Source organism: Schistocerca cancellata, chromosome 1 (assembly GCF_023864275.1).
Source record: "Schistocerca cancellata isolate TAMUIC-IGC-003103 chromosome 1, iqSchCanc2.1, whole genome shotgun sequence".
NCBI classification, from domain to species: Eukaryota; Metazoa; Arthropoda; class Insecta; order Orthoptera; family Acrididae; genus Schistocerca; species Schistocerca cancellata.
In genome coordinates, this window is record NC_064626.1 from 868,012,461 (window position 1) to 868,031,027 (window position 18,567).

Sequence of the window (18,567 nt, forward strand, 5' to 3'; positions counted from 1 at the left end):
GCTCCACTCCCTCCAAAACCTCAAAATTCCAATCAACACAATCTGGAACCACAACACCCCAATTCAGTAGTTAACCTCTCCTCCAAACCTCTCTCCCAATCCGAAACCTCTGTCCTATCCAAAGGCCTCACCTTCAGCCCCACTCCCAGATTTAACCAAACAGCCCTTGTCAAAGATTTACTGTCCTACACCCGTACTCTCTGCTGGAAATATCACTTTGCCACGAAGAAAAATGATCCTAATCCTACTCCTAATGATCCAACTCCCCAAGATACTATCCAAATTGAACCATGCCTGGAACAGTTCCGTCCTCCGTCACAGCGGGACCCACCTCCTCTTCCTCAAAATCACCCTCTCCTAACCTTCCAGGAATTTCTGACTTCCAGCCTTGCCTCTCAATCCTTCCTAAAAAACCTTAATCCTACTCCCAACATCACCACTGCTGAAGCCCAGGCTATCCGTGATCTGAAGGCTGACCAATCCATCGTCATTCTTCCGGCGGACAAGGGTTCCACGACTGTGGTACTTGATCGTCGGGAGTACGTGGCTGAGGGACTGTGTCAGCTTTCAGACAACACCACTTACAAAGTTTGCCATGGTAATCCCATTCCTGATGTCCAGGCGGAGCTTCAAGGAATCCTCAGAACCTTAGGCCCCCTACAAAACCTTTCACCTGACTCCATCAACCTCCTGACCCCACCAACACCCCGCACCCCTACCTTCTACCTTCTTCCCAAAATTCACAAACCCAATCATCCCGGCCGGCCCATTGTAGCTGGTTACCAAGCCCCCACAGAACGCACCTCTGCCTACGTAGATCAACACCTTCAACCCATTACATGCAGTCTCCCATCCTTCATCAAAGACACCAACCACTTTCTCGAACGCCTGGAATCCCTACCCAGTCTCTTACCCCCGGAAACCATCCTTGTAACCATTGATGCCACTTCCTTATACACAAATATTCCGCATGTCCAGGGCCTTGCTGCGATGGAGCACTTCCTTTCACGCCGATCACCTGCCGCCCTACCTAAAACCTCTTTCCTCATTACCTTAGCCAGCTTCATCCTGACCCACAACTTCTTCACTTTTGAAGGCCAGACATACCAACAATTAAAGGGAACAGCCATGGGTACCAGGATGGCCCCCTCGTACGCCAACCTATTCATGGGTCGCTTAGAGGAAGCCTTCTTGGTTACCCAGGCCTGCCAACCCAAAGTTTGGTGCAGATTTATTGATGACATTTTCATGATCTGGACTCACAGTGAAGAAGAACTCCAGAATTTCCTCTCCAACCTCAACTCCTTTGGTTCCATCAGATTCACCTGGTCCTACTCTAAATCCCATGCCACTTTCCTTGACGTTGACCTCCACCTGTCCAATGGCCAGCTTCACACGTCCGTCCACATCAAACCCACCAACAAGCAACAGTACCTCCATTATGACAGCTGCCACCCATTCCACATCAAACGGTCCCTTCCCTACAGCCTAGGTTTTCGTGGCAAACGAATCTGCTCCAGTCCGGAATCCTTGAACCATTACACCAACAACCTGAAAACAGCTTTTGCATCCCGTAACTACCCTCCCGACCTGGTACAGAAGCAAGTAACCAGAGCCACTTCCTCATCTCCTCAAACCCGGAACCTTCCACAGAAGAACCCCAAAAGTGCCCCACTTGTGACAGGATACTTTCCGGGACTGGATCAGATTATGAATGTGGCTCTCCAGCAGGGATACGACTTCCTCAAATCCTGCCCTGAAATGAGATCCATCCTTCATGAAATCCTCCCCACTCCACCTAGAGTGTCTTTCCGCCGTCCACCTAACCTTCGTAACCTCTTAGTTCATCCCTATGAAATTCCCAAACCACCTTCCCTACCCTCTGGCTCCTACCCCTGTAACCGCCCCCGGTGTAAAACCTGTCCCATGCACCCTCCCACCACCACCTATTCCAGTCCTGTAACCCGGAAGGTGTACACGATCAAAGGCAGAGCCACGTGTGAAAGCACCCACGTGATTTACCAACTGACCTGCCTACACTGTGAAGCGTTCTATGTGGGAATGACCAGCAACAAACTGTCCATTCGCATGAATGGACACAGGCAGACAGTGTTTGTTGGTAATGAGGATCACCCTGTGGCTAAACATGCCTTGGTGCATGGCCAGCACATCTTGGCACAGTGTTACACCGTCCGGGTTATCTGGATACTTCCCACTAACACCAACCTGTCTGAACTCCGGAGATGGGAACTTGCCCTTCAGCATATCCTCTCTTCTCGCTATCCGCCAGGCCTCAATCTCCGCTAATTTCTAATTTCAATCTGCCGCCGCTCATACCTCACCTGTCTTTCAACATCATCTTTGCCTCTGTACTTCCGTCCCGACTGTCAACTCTTTGCCTTTACAAATGTCTGCTTGTGTCTGTGTATGTGTGGATGGATATGTGTGTGTGTGCGAGTGTATACCTGTCCTTTTTTCCCCCTAAGGTAAGTCTTTCCGCTCCCGGGATTGGAATGACTCCTTACCCTCTCCCTTAAAACCCATATCCTTTTGTCTTTCCTTCTCCTTCCCTCTTTCCTGACGAGGCAACCATTGGTTGTGAAAGCTAGATTTTTGTGTGTATGTTTGTGTTTGTTTGTGTGTCTATCGACCTGCCAGCGCTTTTGTTTGGTAAGTCTCATCATCTTTCTTTTTAAATATATATATATATATATATATATATATATATATATAGTGTTGTGCACCTACACAAATGTAGCACACACCTGACCCATTTAGGGGGACCCTACAGATCTAAACCCTGTGGCACAAGTCTAGGAAGTAAAAGCCTAGCTTGTCACAGAACATTTCCAGTCTCTGGTTTGAGCCTTTCACTCAACTCAGAACCAGAAGACCACAATCTGCTCTGGAGACAATGCTGTAGATTGTGAGCTTCGTTAAATTCTGTGAGCAAGACTGTAATTCTCGACTTTCTCTGCCAGTCACTAGAATGATCCAAATATGACTCTGGAGCCCAGATGACAGACATTGTCTGAATGTGTGCCACAATCTGCAGTTGGTTAACCCTATTTTCTCAATGGATGCTGAAATAGCCTCTTCATCAATTAAATTCAATATCTGTTGTGTTATCAAAGGATTTTTACTAGCTCTCATCTTTTTACCTACTTTGTCCTCTGCTGCCTTCACTATTTCATCTGTCAAAGCTACCCATTCTTCTTCTACTGTATTCCTTTTCCCTGTTCTTGTCAAGCATTTCCCAATGATCCCTCTGAAACACACTACAACCTCTGGTATTTCAGTTTATCCAGGTTCCTTCTCCTTAAATTCTTATCTTTTTGCAGTTTCTTCCGTTGTAATCTACAGTTCATAAGCAATAAATTGTGGTCAGAGTTCACATTTGCCCCTGGAAATATGTTACAATTTAAAACCTGGTTCCTAAATCTCTGTCCTACCATCATATAATCAATCTGAAATCTTCCAGGTCACTTCCACTTTTACAACCTTCCTTCACATTTCTTATCTCCAGTCCATATTTACCTACTTTTTCTTCTTCTCTTCCTTTTCTTACTATCAAATTCCAGTCCCCCAAGACTACTAAATTTTTGTCTCCCTTAAATATCTGAATAATTTCTTTTATCTCATCATATTTTTCTTCAGTCTCTTCATCATCTGTGGAGCTGGTTGGCATGTGAACTTCTACTACTGTGGTAGGTGTGGGTTTCATGTCTATCTTGGCTACAATAATGCATTCGCTATGCTGCTTGTGGTAGCTTACCTGTATTCCTATTTTTTTTATTCATTAGTAAACCTACTCATGCATTACCCTTATTTGATTTTTTATTTATAACCCTGTATTCACCTGACCAGAAGTCCAGTTTCTCCTGCCAGCGAACTTCACTAATTCCCATTATATCTAACTTTCACCTATCCATTTCCCTTTTTAAATTTTCTGACCTATTTGCCCAATTAAAGGATCTGACATTTCACACTCTGATCCATAGGGTGCCCATTTTGTTTTTCCCAACAACAACGTCATCCTGAGTAGTCCCCACCCAGAAACCCAAATGGGGGTCTATTTTACCTCTGGAATATTTTGCCCAAGAAGATGCCATCATCATTTAACTATACAGTAAAGCTGCATGCCCTCAGGAAAAATTGTGGCTGCAGCTTCCCCTTGCTTTCAACCGTTCGCAGTTCCAACACGGCAATGCTGTTTTGATTGATGTTACAAGGCCAGTTCAACCAATCATCAGACTGTTGCCCCTACAATTCTCATATTGCTAAAAAGATGACTCAAACAGATTTTGGCGTCAGTGGCATTGAGAAGCAGCTGAAATCACTAAAATTGAAAAGAGCTCCATGACCCAATAGAATCCCTCTCAGGTTCTACACTGAATTTGCAGCTGACTTAGCCCCTCATTTAACTGTTCTCTATCACTGAGCCCTTGAACATAAAACCATGCCCGGGAGTGGGAAGAAAGCACAGATCACATCCATCTACAAGGATAGCAAAAGTGATTCACAAAACTATCATCCAATATTCTTGTCATCAATTTTTTGCAGAATCTTAGAACATACCCATATTCTAAGCTCAAATATACTGAGGTATCTTGAACAGAATGACATCCTCAATACCAACTAACTTGGATTCTGAAAACATTGATCAAGTGAAATTCAACTCACACTTTTCTCACGATATTTTGAAATCCTTGGATCAAGATGGACAGTTAGATGTAGCATTTCTTGATTGCAAAAAAGCATTTGACTCAATACGACAGCCACACTTATTATCAAAAAGTATGGTCGTACGGGGCATCAAACAAAATTTGTGACTGGGCTGAGGAACTTTTGTCAGGAGTGATAGAGCAAGTTATGTTGAATTATTGAACAGAGTGTCACTGACAGACCTAGAAGTAACTTCAGGTGTGCCCCAGGTAAGTGTTGGAGTTTTTGCTGTTCATATTGTACACAAATAGTCAGTCAGATCTCGATAAGATTTCAAAATGGTGAAAAGATTGGCAACTTGCTTTAAATGTTCAGAAATGTAAAATTGTGCACTTCATAAAATGGAAAAACATAGTATCTTATAACTATAGCATCAATGAGTCACAGTAAATATCAGTCAATTCATACAAACACCTGGGTGCAACACTTTGTAGGGATGCGTAATGGAATGACCACATAGGCTGGATCATACATAAAGAAAGTGGAAGACTGCAGCTCATTGGTAGAATACTAGGGAAGCGCACTCAGTCTACACAGGAGACTGTATACAAAATGCTTGTGTATCCATTTCAGAATACTATTCAAGTATGTGAGACCCATACCAAATATGACTGACAGAATTTATTTATTTATGCATTTACTTTTCCTTGCACAATTAGGGCCTTCAGGCCCTCTCTTACACCTAACCAGGCATACTCAGAATGAACGAATTTCAGTTTGTACAGAACATTAAGGACATATAATGTGTTATACAGTATTAACGTTAAAGAAAAAATAGAGATTATAACAGTAGTACAATGACACTGAATGGACACAAAGAAGAGCACCATCTACATCTATCTACATCTACATCCATACTCCGCAAGCCACCTGACGGTGTGTGGCGGAGGGTACCTTGAGTACCTCTATCGGTTCTCCCTTCTATTCCAGTCTCGTATTGTTCGTGGAAAGAAGGATTGTCGGTATGCCTCTGTGTGGGCTCTAATCTCTCTGATTTTATCCTCATGGTCTCTTCGCAAGATATACGTAGGAGGGAGCAATATACTGCTTGACTCTTCGGTGAAGGTATGTTCTAGAAACTTTAACAAAAGCCCGTACCGAGCTACTGAGCGTCTCTCCTGCAGAGTCTTCCACTGGAGTTTATCCATCATCTCCGTAACGCTTTCGCGATTACTAAATGATCCTGTAATGAAGCGCGCTGCTCTCCGTTGAATCTTCTCTATATCTTCTATCAACCCTATCTGGTACGGTTCCCACACTGCTGAGCAGTATTCAAGCAGTGGGCGAACAAGTGTACTGTAACCTACTTCCTTTGTTTTCGGATTACATTTCCTTAGGATTCTTCCAATGAATCTCAGTCTGACACCTGCTTTACCGACGATCAACATCATATGATCATTCCATTTTAAATCACTCCTAATGCGTACTCCCAGATAATTTATGGTATTAACTGCTTCCAGTTGCTGACCTGCTATTTTGTAGCTAAATGATAAAGGATCTATCTTTCTATGTATTCACAGCACATTACACTTGTCTACATTGAGATTTAATTGCCATTCCCTGCACCATGCGTCAATTCGCTGCAGATCCTCCTGCATTTCAGTACAATTTTCCATTGTTACAACCTCTCGATACACCACAGCATCATCTGCAAAAAGCCTCAGTGAACTTCCGATGTCATTCACCAAGTCATTTATGTATATTGTGAATAGCAACGGTCCTATGACACTCCCCTGCAGCACACCTGAAATCACTCTTACTTCGGAAGACTTCTCTCCATTGAGAATGACATGCTGCGTCCTGTTATCTAGGAACTCCTCAATCCAATCACACAATTGGTCTGATAGTCCATATGCTCTTACTTTGTTCATTAAACGACTGTGGGGAACTGTATCGAACGCCTTGCGCAAGTCAAGAAACACGGCATCTACCTGTGAACCCGTGTCTATGGTCCTCTGAGTCTCGTGGACGAATAGCGCGAGCTGGGTTTCACATGACCGTCTTTTTCGAAACCCATGCTGATTCCTACAGAGTAGATTTCTAGTCTCCAGAAAAGTCATTATACTCGAACGCAATACGTGTTCCAAAATTCTACAACTGATTGACGTTAGAGATATAGGTCTATAGTTCTGCACATCTGTTCGACGTCCCTTCTTGAAAACGAGGATGACCTGTGCCCTTTTCCAATCCTTTGGAACGCTACGCTCTTCTAGAGACCTACGGTACACCGCTGCAAGAAGGTGGGCAAGTTCCTTCGTGTACATCAATGGTAATAGGTTTGTTTGACCCCTGGGAGAGGGTCACAAAGATGCTGAATGAAATGAAATTGCAGAAGCTTGAAGATAGATGAAAACTATCTTGTAAAAACCCATTTAGAAAATTTTTTGAACCCATTTAAATAATAAAAATATGAATATACTACAACCCCTTATGTATCACTCCCACCGATATAACAAAGACAAGGTTAGACTAATTACAGCAACCACAGAGGCATTTAAGCAATCATCCTTCCTGTACTTCATATGTAGGTGGAACAGGAAAAGCCCTAATAATTGGTTCAATGGGATGTACCCTCTGCCACACAGTCCACTATGGCATGCAGAGTATAGATGCAGATGTAAATTTTATATGTGACACAAAAGGTCCCAGATAATTGGTAATTATATACATATTCTCTGTGACTAACGTCACTGTTATCAAAACATATTACATGAACATTAGAATGCTATCATTACAATTAGTTAACATTAACTGACTTGACCAAAGAGGTAGACATTAGTAACTGTTTCATTAGTGTTTTTCAACAGGGACCCAACTGTCATCACAGCATCCCATCTTGTTCAGGGTTGTTTATAGTATACCAACTTTCACAACCATAATGCAAATTCACTCACTCAGTAAACGTGCTTTAAATTACTGCTGTTCACCACAGTTAATATTCCTTATTTTGTACAATGGTCTCCTTGTTCTATATTCAATTTTTACTGTATACAGTTGTATTTAAATGTAGTTTCACTTGCTGTCCTACTTGATATGAATAGAATCACCGAATTTACTGCTTTCGTATTTGATGAGACGTTAACAAATTGTAAATGTATCTGCACAACATTAGTAAGGTGCAAACTGCTCAGTTGGATATATCAACCCAAATAAACTATTACATATCGTACTGCGCAACGGAAACATTCTATGAATGAAGACGGCACACGAAATCAATTAAAGTACTACCAAATGAAACTTAACCCAAAGTGATTTCACGATTCTTTTTAAGTCATATGCGTTTTAAACTGTTTGCATATTAAAGAAAGTCGCCGGTAAGTTACACCTATTTCAGGGTTAATTACTCCGTCGTATTAAAAACTTTCTCGAAAGTCCAGCATGTTGCGTTATAATTAAGTACTGCATGAAAAGTCATGTATCCACTTTCTTTAATTTTGTCTTGTCTCTCAGGTTTTTCAGTGAAACACTCGTGACAGAGGTATTTTTCTCATTGATTAATCGCTCATTCTGTACTTTCAGTTCGACGAAATAAAGAACTTTCTATACGAAGGATGACTGAGAAATCTCTTCTGGTACTGTATTCCAGTCTGAAGGCTAATAAAATAAAATTGAGTAATTTCTGAAAGTTAATCAGGTACTAAACTAGATATATCAGTTATTAAGAATAAGCAATCCCACTGTAATTTATATGTATCAGTTGTGCAATATACACATTTCATAGAACTAATGACATGAGGTAACCAGTTTCCTGTTTCCTAAAAAACTGATGATCACGCTGAAAGTTCTTTTTCCCCGTCACGGTGAACCTATCGGATTAGGTAACGCAGGAGTATCTTTGAATGAATCCGCAAGGCGCAAAGCGTTTCGTAGCCTTTTGTCATTCGTGATCTGAAGTGTTTGGGATTTGTATATATACACACATATTGAGTTTTCTGGAGGGCATAGATTGCTGTGGTATCGAATTAACGTCATGGGACCAAGTAAGTATACAAGAATTAAATAACGATATATTTATCGTATTTTTCACTCACCTTAGCAGTTTGTGGGTTCCGGCAAGTCGCTATCAGGTTTTTTAAAGAATTTCTTTGCACTAATTTATTGACGAGACCCAAACCTAAACCTCTATTGCAGCCAGTTATCAGAATAGATTTCATGACGAATGTAATGTGTGTGTTGTCTACGTTAGTAACTGAAAATATTTATCTGTTTCGCGGACGAGAAACGTGACTAGTTCGTAGCTGACGCAGAATGGCGGTTACGGGGATTAGCACGCGGCTGCTGTCTTTGCGTGCATCTCAGCTGAAATGTGTTACAGTAACGAAAAATAAAGTCAGTTTTCAGGGTCTTGTATGGTATTCGTTGAGATCAATTACCAGCACTGCCAGTAAGTTTTTGATGTGTTGAAATCTGTGATTATATGACCTCTAAACGCAATGCGTTACTATACTTTTTTACAGCGGCGGTAACACCTAGTAATTTCGAATATGATCTGGTGGTCATCGGAGGCGGATCAGGTGGCTTAGCATGTGCGAAGGAAGCTGTCCAGTACGGAACAAAAGTGGCCGTTTTGGACTACGTCACACCATCTCCCAGAGGATCAAAGTGGGGTCTCGGAGGGACCTGTGTAAATGTTGGATGTATACCAAAGAAATTGATGCATCAAGCGGCCTTACTTGGTGAAGCAGTACATGTAAGCAATAGCAGCATTTTTACAATATCAGTCTAGGGACATAACATTACCAGCTAGTTAAGCAAAGAGTAATTAAGTTTAAAATATATTCTATTATGAAATATGTTCGTTTAAAATGAGGTGCCACCTGTTTGCTAAAACTATACCAGTTTTGAACATAAGACCACTTCCTTACTTTCTTTACACACTGTTGTATGATGATTGCATTCTTTCGCGTAAAAATGTGAACAGATGATGGTACAGGCACGTTACATACATTTGTAACTAACTTACGGTATTTTGTCAGTAGCAGAAGTTGGCCCACAAAGTGTGCCTGTCTGATTAGTTGTAAAGGGAACAGAGTTGAAAGTTTTATTGGCAAAAATGACATATTGCTGAACATGTGAGTGAGTGAGCGAGCGAGCAATAGTGAAGCAATACTTGTTTACACATAGCTTCATATGTTTAATAATTTCTGAATTTCCTACTTGTGAAATAATAAATTACTAAGTGAAACAATTTGAGGATCATATATCTTCAGTTGCAAATCACATGTGGTGATAGTACATCCAGAAATAAAGGTTTTTGTCCTAATGATATGGCTTTCCTCGGATAAAATGTATCAAGAGACTTATATCTGAGTAAGTTATGTTGTGTAGTGGTAATTATCGCAGCAGGTATCACTTGTGTTTATGCCATTGCAGACAAGAAAGGTGTTTGGAGGAACAATGAGTGGGTCACATAAAAGTGCTGCATCCACATGTGTGTAATGTAACATTAGTCTGCCTTTCTGCACATATGAAATAGTTGGAGTTATTATAGGTCATTTGAAGTACTGTGTGTGTAAAAAAAAAAAAAAAAAACCTCTTCCAGATAGGTGATGAAGTTTCAGAATTATAATAAATGACAATAACAACAGGATGTTGTTATCCAAATATGCTGATATTGAAGTCAGGGGTTTATTGCTGAGCAGATAGATCAACTTCTAATCACATGCTCTTGGAAACAATGAAATAGTGACACAGCTATGATTATTGACAAATGTATGAACAACAATCTTATAGTAAATTAGACTCCATTGGTAAGAGGGGAGTGCTGTAGGTGTATGGCAAAAGAAAAGTCTTTGAGCTAAAATTGACTTGCCATGGCTGCTTCGTGCATCCTCAGCAACAATTCATGTAACAAAATTTCGAACAACTCTGTGACAGCCTCTGTTTTGCTGCAGCTGTATAGAAGGCTCCTGTTTGTCATCACTTAAACTAAGATATTACTACCAGTGTTTTGTGCTCCACAATTAATAGGTGGCAACAGCACTTACAGTGTTGAAGGCTCTTCTTTTGTTTTACTAGTATATTATTTTATACTGAAAAACTTTTCTTTCTAAGTAACAGAACACTGCAATGTATACTAAGAATGAAGGATTGTTTCCTCAGTGCAGATGTTGCTATATTTTAATCTATTTATTTTATTTATTTATTCATCTGTGGAACAATAAATATTGTATGGATGTCGTCAGTTTACAACACATGAGCACACATTTACATTTACAATGAAACAGGTTTCTCATATTTTGTGTAGTTTTTATAAGTAGTCATACACACATTTATAATTACATAATATTTTGGTGATAATGTCATATGTTGCTAATAATCTACATCTATGTTAAATATTCTCTTACAGTACAACAACTTTTACTTACTAAAAAGGTTTTAAGCTTTTGTCTGAGAGTGTGGGGCTCATTTATTTCTTTAATTTCTTGTGGTAATTTGTTATACAGTTTTATCCCATTATAAAATATACTTTTTTGCATCTTTGCCTTGTTCTTTCTATCTAGATGGAGGTGGTGACAAGCTCTTGTTTCATGGTCATGTATTAGGCTGTTTGTGTTGTACATGTTGAGATTTTTCTTAATGAACATTATGTTCTGAAAGATATACTCACAAGAAACAGTTAGAATTCCTAGCTTTCTAAATAATTCTAGACAGTGGGCCCTGTTGTTGCTGTTTGTTATTATCCTTATGGCTCTTTTTTGTACTTTGAACACAGTTTGTATGTTCATGGCACTTGTTCCCCAAAACATGATCCCATAGCTGAGGCCTGAATGTAGATATCCGTAATGTGTTATTTTAAGACAGGTATTATTGCATACCGGTGCAAGGATTCTAAGAGCATAGCATGCTGTGGATAATTTCTTTGCCAAAATGTTGACATGCTTTGTCCATTTCAGTTGGCTGTCTACATTCATCCCTAAGAATTTGGTACTTGTTACAGATTCTAATTCATTATTATTAATTTTTATTTTAGCGGCATTGTGTTTTTTGTTCAATTGGAAGTCAATATAGTTAGTTTTCTTTACATTTAGGGTTACTTTATTTTTTAATGGCCAGTTGTGGACATCATTGAGAGCCTCGTTTGCTCTTTCTGACAGTTGTGTTGGATTTTCACCTGTTATTACCATGTTGCTGTCATCAGCAAAAAGTATTTTTTCTCCATGTCTGATACTTTGTGGGAAGTCGTTAATGTATATAAGAAACAATATTGGGGCCTAATACACTTCCCTGTGGGACGCCTATATTTACATTTTCTGGGTCAGACAGGTGTTTTATAAGGGAATTGTTTGAAACTTGTGATATCTCAACTCGTTGAACTCTGTTTTCCAAGTATGATTTGAACCACTTCTTTGTCACACCTCTTATTCCTATTTGCCCTAATTTGTGAAGTAAGATTTTGTGGTCAACTGTATCAAAGGCCTTGGACAAGTCTAAAAAGATACCACTTACATTTTCACCTTTGTCCAGTGCTTCTAAAATTACTTTAGTGAACTGTGCTATAGCAGATTGTGTGCCTTTTCTTGGCCTAAAACCAAATTGGTCATTGGAAAGAAGATTATATTTATTCAGGTAATTCAACAGTCTCTTTTTGACTAGTATATCCATTATTTTAGAAATGATAGACAGTATAGAGATCGGCCTGTAGTTCTCTACATTTTCCACATCTCCGTTTTTAAGGATAGGTATAAATTTTGCTTGTTTTAGGTACTCCGAAAAGTATCCAGATTCGAAAGATTCATTAATTATGTCTGTTAATGGGCCCTTTATGGAGTCTCTACAATCTTTAATTATGCAGACTGGGATTTCATCAACTCCTACTGAAGTTTTATTTTTTAGCTGGTGTACTACTAGTGCCACTTCCCTTTCTGTAGTTGGCAAGAGCACCATTGAGTTTGTTGGCTGGTTCTGAGTAGGTAAATCATACGTATCTGGAAATTTCTGCTGTAATTTTTTTGCAATACTACTGAAATATGAGTTTACAAAATCAGCTAATTTTTTAGGGTTACCTACTGGTACATCTTTGTTTTTAATATGTGAATTGAGGTCCTTTTTAGCAGAGTTAGATGTTTCCTGTTTGACGATGTTCCAGGCTGCTTTGCTCTTGTTTTCAGCTTCAAGTAATATTTTGTTGTTTGAAAGGTTTTTTGCGGCTAGCAACACCTTTCTGTATATTTTCCTGTACTTTTTGTAGAATTGCAGAACTTCTGGGTTAGATTGATTATTTTTTATGGAGTTGAGATATCTAAGAGTTTATGAGGATTTTTTGATACCTGTAGTCACCCATTGATTTCTCTTTGTAATTTTAATTTGATAAAGAGTTTTGGGAAACATCTCTTCAAATCTGAGTTTAAAAATTGACATGAACTTGATAAATTTCTGATTTGCATTGGTTTCTGCATAGACTTCCCTCCAATCTTCATATTCTAGCTGGGATTTAAACTGATACAGGGCTGATTTGGAAAACATTCTTTTGTATTTACAAAGTTTAGGAGGAGTTTCTACATGAATGTTAGTTTTTAAGATCTGGCAGATGTGGTGTGATAGGCCCAGGTTTTGGACAACAATATGACATTTTTTACTATCAATATCTGTAGCTACATGATCTATAGATGAGGAGGATTCTTTCGTTATTCTAGTTGGACAATTAACAAGGGAGGATATTCCATAACAGCTTAGAATATTCATATATATATTGCTAACCTTATCAGGTTTCATCATATTAATGTTTAAGTCACCACATTTGCTTTTGGTCCAGAAACCTTGTCTAAGCTTTGATTCAGTTTTGAGAAGAATATATCAATGTCTCCACTTGGAGAGCGGTATACACAAAATATGACTAATTTTTTTGCAATTCCAGGTCCTATTATTTCAACAGCGGAAAGTTCGAAATGTTTGTCCTCACCTAGATCTAAAAGATCATATTTAACTTGAAATGACATACCTTTTTTTACATAGATACATGAAGCTCCACCATTCATTGAGATTCTGCTATAGTAACATGGAAGGTCAAATGAGGCTAATGCAATGTGTTCAATTTCCTTCCCTTTGCACCAGTGTTCAGTGATACACAAAATTTGGCTATCAAAATTTTCCGATTCTACTTGTAGCTGTTGTGCTTTGTTCTTTATGGCTTGAATGTTTTGGTGAAACACTGTTAGGCATTTGTTTTCACTTATCTTGGTGGCGCCTTTCCCTTTAGACCTGATGCTAAAAAAAATCCTTTAGTTGAGCTGGTGGCATCGTTATTCTTCTGTTGATGACAGTGGAGGTGAGTCTGTTGCCAGTTAGACTTGGAAGTTGGTGTATCTGAAGGTATCTGCCTTATGTTAGTCTTGTAACTGAGGCCGGGTACCAAAAATCCTTGTTGTAGATTCCTCTGCTTGCAAGCATTTATCTCTTTCCCTGTTATGTGCTGTTGTTCACTGCTTTGCCCCAGCAAAAATCCTGGCTTCTCAAGGGTGGCTGCCTTCTTCTGGTGTGATGACTGCTCCTATTACCACTGCTGCTGCTGTGTGCTGTTGCAGTGAATGCCAGTGATTCTGGTTGCTTGGTTATTGGTGTTGGAACTACTACTTCTGATGTTGCTGTGACTGCTAATGATTCTGGTTGGTTGGTTTTTGATGCTGTAACTCTTAAGAATGGCTTACCAGACTTGAACAATGGGAAGTCCAGGTTGGAATATCAACAGCTATGAAAAGGATAGATTGCTATTCACTGTAAAGATGAAACATTGAGTTGCAAGACAGGCACAACAAAAAGACTTACACATTGAGCTTTGGGCCAAAGCCTTCTTCAGAAAAGAAAGGAAAACACACACACATTCACACAAGCAAGCCACCTAACAGACACGACTGCACTCTCTAGCCAGACTGCAACTATTCAACTACTGCACTGAATGAAACCAGCAATCTGGAGTGTGTATGTGTGTGGGGGGGGGGGGGGGGGATGTGGGCGATGTCAGGCAGAATCTGTAAGGACAAGAAGCTGGCAGTACAAGACTGCCAGGTGCTTTGGGAGACTGAAGGGGAGGGAGAGGAGCAGGGGGGGGGGACATGAATTGGAAGAAGATCATATGGTGGAGGGGTTGGAAATTGTTGGGTAGAGGACGTGGGGGCAGTAGATTATTGTATGCTGAGACTGGGATAATTTCAGTAATGGAGAATGTGTTGTAGCGATAACTCCCATCTGCACAGTTCAGAAAATTTTTGGTTTAGGGGAGGATGCAGATGGCCTGGGTTGTGAAGCAACCATTGAAATCGAGAATGTTATGTGCAGCTGACTGTTGTACTACAGAGAGGTCCACTATGTTCTTGGCCACAGTTTGGCAGTGGCCATTCATCCTGGAGGACAGCTGTTTGGTGGTTGTACCAATTTAAAATAAATTGTCCACCAGGACAAATGGCCATTGCCAAACTGTGGCTGAGAGTAAAGTAGGCCACCCTGTGGCACAACATTCAGCTGAACATAATGTGCTTGATTTCAATGGCTGCTTCAAAACCCAGGCCATCTGAATCCTCCCGTGCACCACAGCTTTTCCGAACTGCTCCAGAAATCATCCCAGTCTAAGCCTACAATAACTTACTGTTCCACATCCTCCAGTCAACACCTGCCAATGCACCTATCAGTGTTTTCCCTCCTCCGCTCCTCTCCTTTTCAACTCCTTGTTCCCCTCCTCACCCCTCTTCATGGTCTTAAACACACCTTATGGCTTTGTTCTGCTGCCTTCTGGTCCTTGAATACTCTTATCAGACAGTGCTCTTCTCTCCTCCCACCTGTACCTTGCTAGCCCTGCCACTTCCCTGCCCCCACTCCAGAGCTTTTGTTAAACACAACTGTGTGTGTGTGTGTGTGTGTGTGTGTGTGTGTGTGTGTGTGTGTGTTTTCGTTTTCCCCTGAAGGCTTTGACCAAAAGCTCGATGTGTAACAATTTTTCTGATGTGTTTGTATGTAACTCAGTGTGTCACCTTTACGGTGAGTAACAGTCTATCCTCCTTGTTGATATTGTCAGACTGGTCAAGGATAGTATAGTATACTATGTTAAATTTTTGGAACTAACTTTTCACATTTGTTAATGAATCTGAAATGTGCTTTTTGATCCTTCAGAAACCAGATGTCAGGTTTGACCAGTGACAGAAAATTACCGTATTTACTCGAATCTAAGCCGCACTTTTTTTCCGGTTTTTGTAATCCAAAAAACCGCCTGCGGCTTAGAATCGAGTGCAGAGTAAGCGGAAGTTCTGAAAAATGTTGGTAGGTGCCGCCACAACTAACTTCCGCCGTCGAAAATATGTAGCGCTACACAGGCATGCTTTGCAGGCATAAAGATAAATACTGGCTCCAAAACCTGTGCGTCAGTAAAAAAATTAAAAAAAAAAGGTGGAAGACGAGCTTTTTTCTCCGCTCCAAGTTTCGACCACTGCATTTTCATACATTATCCAACAAAGTAAATACAAATTCCGTATTGTTCATCTTCCAATGTAGCAGCATTTCAATATGCTACGAAAATCCGTCTGGCAAGACTGTTTCGGATGTTTGTCAATATGGCCAACTCTACGTTCTGAACTTTTTCCTCCCTGTGAGAAGAGATGGTTGCTAATAGGAACTTTTATGAATTGTGAATCACATGCAGTATTCTCTTCACCATAAGAGCAATATGAATATAAACATTTTGCCATGTATTCTTTCGTGTTTGCTGCTATCTCATTTAAATCCTGTCTGCCTAATAAACTACGAAACTTGTGTGAGACAACAGAATGTGGAAGAATATACATATATTATCATGTATATTCATATTATTCTTATGCCTAATAGTGATACAGTCAGAAATGAAGCACAGCAATTGACTAGATTTTTAAACCTAAGATGACTAATTTCTGTGCAGAATGTAATGTACAAAAGAGGCATCTGCAAAGATTTTCAAACGAAGAATTTTTTTTAGCTAAACTCTCGTTCAGAACATCCTCTACCATATTCAATCAATTATTTGGTTCTTGTTGATCATTATCAAAAAAAGCAGCAGTGTAAGTAACAACAAATAGCAGTCTCTTGCCATTGTTTCGCTAATGAGACAATTCCTCTCTTTTTTTTTTAATTGTAAGCGGCGGTAGGGCGCACAAAAGCAAGCCATGCCGCGAGCGGCGACAGGTCGTAAACACACGTCATCAGAATGCGACAAACAGTGCACGACACAGTTCAATAATGCATTTTCAGCTAGAGTGACGTAACAAAGAGAATGGCACTTACCAGATCAAAGAAAAATAAGCAATCGATTCAAACCAGACAAAGCACGTGAAAAAGGAAGGGTACCCATATAAATATGGACGGAGCGCCTGACGCATAGCAATGACTACGTGGTAAAGCTTAACTGCTAAGCTTACGACTCGAACCAAACTACTGTAGCTGTATCTCATTCATTCGACCTAAATTGTGTCTCATATTACAATGAACCAGCTTTGTTTCGATTTGGAGGTGCGGCCTAAAACTTTTCTCTTCCCTTGAATTTAGAGTCTCAAATTTCAGGTGCGGCTTAGATTCGGGAATTTTTTTTTTTTTTTTTTCTCCTTGATTTAGAGTCTCATTTTTCAGGTGCGGCTTAGATTCGAGTAAATACGGTATGACATCATGCGATATGGAACAGGACACTATCAGTGTTAATTTTGCTTCTGTATGTTGGGGATGTAAGTTCTGGTTGTAGTCTCTTTGAGACCTGGCAAAGCTAACAAATATAAATAAGTGACACCTCTTATAGTACGTATTTTATGTATATCAAATTTTAATGAGTAGTTTTTCCATATTTTTATAACATCATGGGTCAAAACAAATGAGTGGTATTGGCATGTTCAATATCCTACAGAATGTTTTCACATTGATCCATCTGACACCCTACTGCAAAAGTTGTGATAGAAGTATTTTGCTACATTTAGGTGTGTAGGTGCTAAATATAACTAAGTCATAAATTACAAATGTAGTATATATTTAAGCATTTTACTAATACCTAAATAAATAAAATATTTCAAAACTTTGTAAACCTTTGCAGAATTTGGCGCAGATGCTTTCACTGTCTGTGACAAAACACAAAATAATTATTTCATTTATGTTTTTGTAGGATGCAAAGTGTTATGGATGGGAAGTTCCTGAATTAAAAGATATAAAACATAACTGGGAAGTTCTTAGAAATGCTGTTCAAGACCACATCAAATCAGTCAACTGGGTAACACGAGTGCAGTTGAGAGAAAAGTGAGTTGACTTAATTGCTTTTTACATTATTGCTTTTACAAGAAGTGTAATGTCTATGCGTACTGAACTAAAACTTATCCTTCTGTTTAAAATAATGCTGCTTCATTGAGGGTGAATGTTTGTTTTTGCATTCAGATTTAGTTGTTGGAAGGGTGTTATTACATAGTTTGCATTAGTCTCATAATGGTAGCCTCCTCTGCAATTACAGGGAGAGAAGAGACTGTTTTGAAGGATCACGTGAGCGTTGGAAAGATCCAGACAGAAGAAAAGATCATTTATTGAGGTCTGTCAGTGGTGATTAACATTTTAATCATAACCTTTGAAATTCACTAATCTGATGTGCATTTCCTTTAGAGGTGTGAACTAGATATTTCTTTAAATGGTCAGATTTTTGGAAGTATATCATTTGACTTAATTAAGTTTGGTTTTACAGTCATGAGATCATCACCCTTTGTTCCGAACATATCGTGATAGCTAGGAAAATATAGAATTTCATTTCGCTACAAAAACTGCAGATTGCAAAGGGTGGCATTTTTAAAAAATTTCAAAAGAAAACTATTTTTGTCCCCTGTTGCAGTGGTTGTGAAAACAGCATTTCACCAAATC

General features: G+C 39.6%; 2 protein-coding genes across 4 annotated transcripts in view; one reads left to right on the forward strand and one right to left on the reverse strand.

Moving 5' to 3' along the window:
* LOC126189801 (C-factor) overlaps nt 1-8,888 on the reverse strand; it is a 94,004-nt gene extending 85,116 nt beyond the window's left edge. The window contains exon 1 of the mRNA XM_049930971.1: nt 8,757-8,888. Coding sequence (XP_049786928.1) covers nt 8,757-8,879 — 123 coding nt within the window. The 5' untranslated portion in view covers nt 8,880-8,888. The remainder of the gene's footprint in view (nt 1-8,756) is intronic.
* LOC126189765 (thioredoxin reductase 2, mitochondrial) overlaps nt 8,555-18,567 on the forward strand; it is a 59,259-nt gene continuing 49,246 nt past the window's right edge. The window contains exons 1-4 of one of the 3 annotated variants that reach the window (XM_049930969.1): nt 8,555-8,705; nt 9,183-9,415; nt 17,831-17,961; nt 18,170-18,244. In XM_049930969.1, the coding sequence (XP_049786926.1) occupies nt 8,696-8,705; nt 9,183-9,415; nt 17,831-17,961; nt 18,170-18,244 (449 nt within the window). In that variant the 5' untranslated portion in view covers nt 8,555-8,695. Of the gene's footprint in view, nt 8,706-8,969; nt 9,110-9,182; nt 9,416-17,830; nt 17,962-18,169; nt 18,245-18,567 lie in introns of those variants that run through there. The other 2 variants (XM_049930967.1, XM_049930968.1) reach the window with 2 other exon arrangements.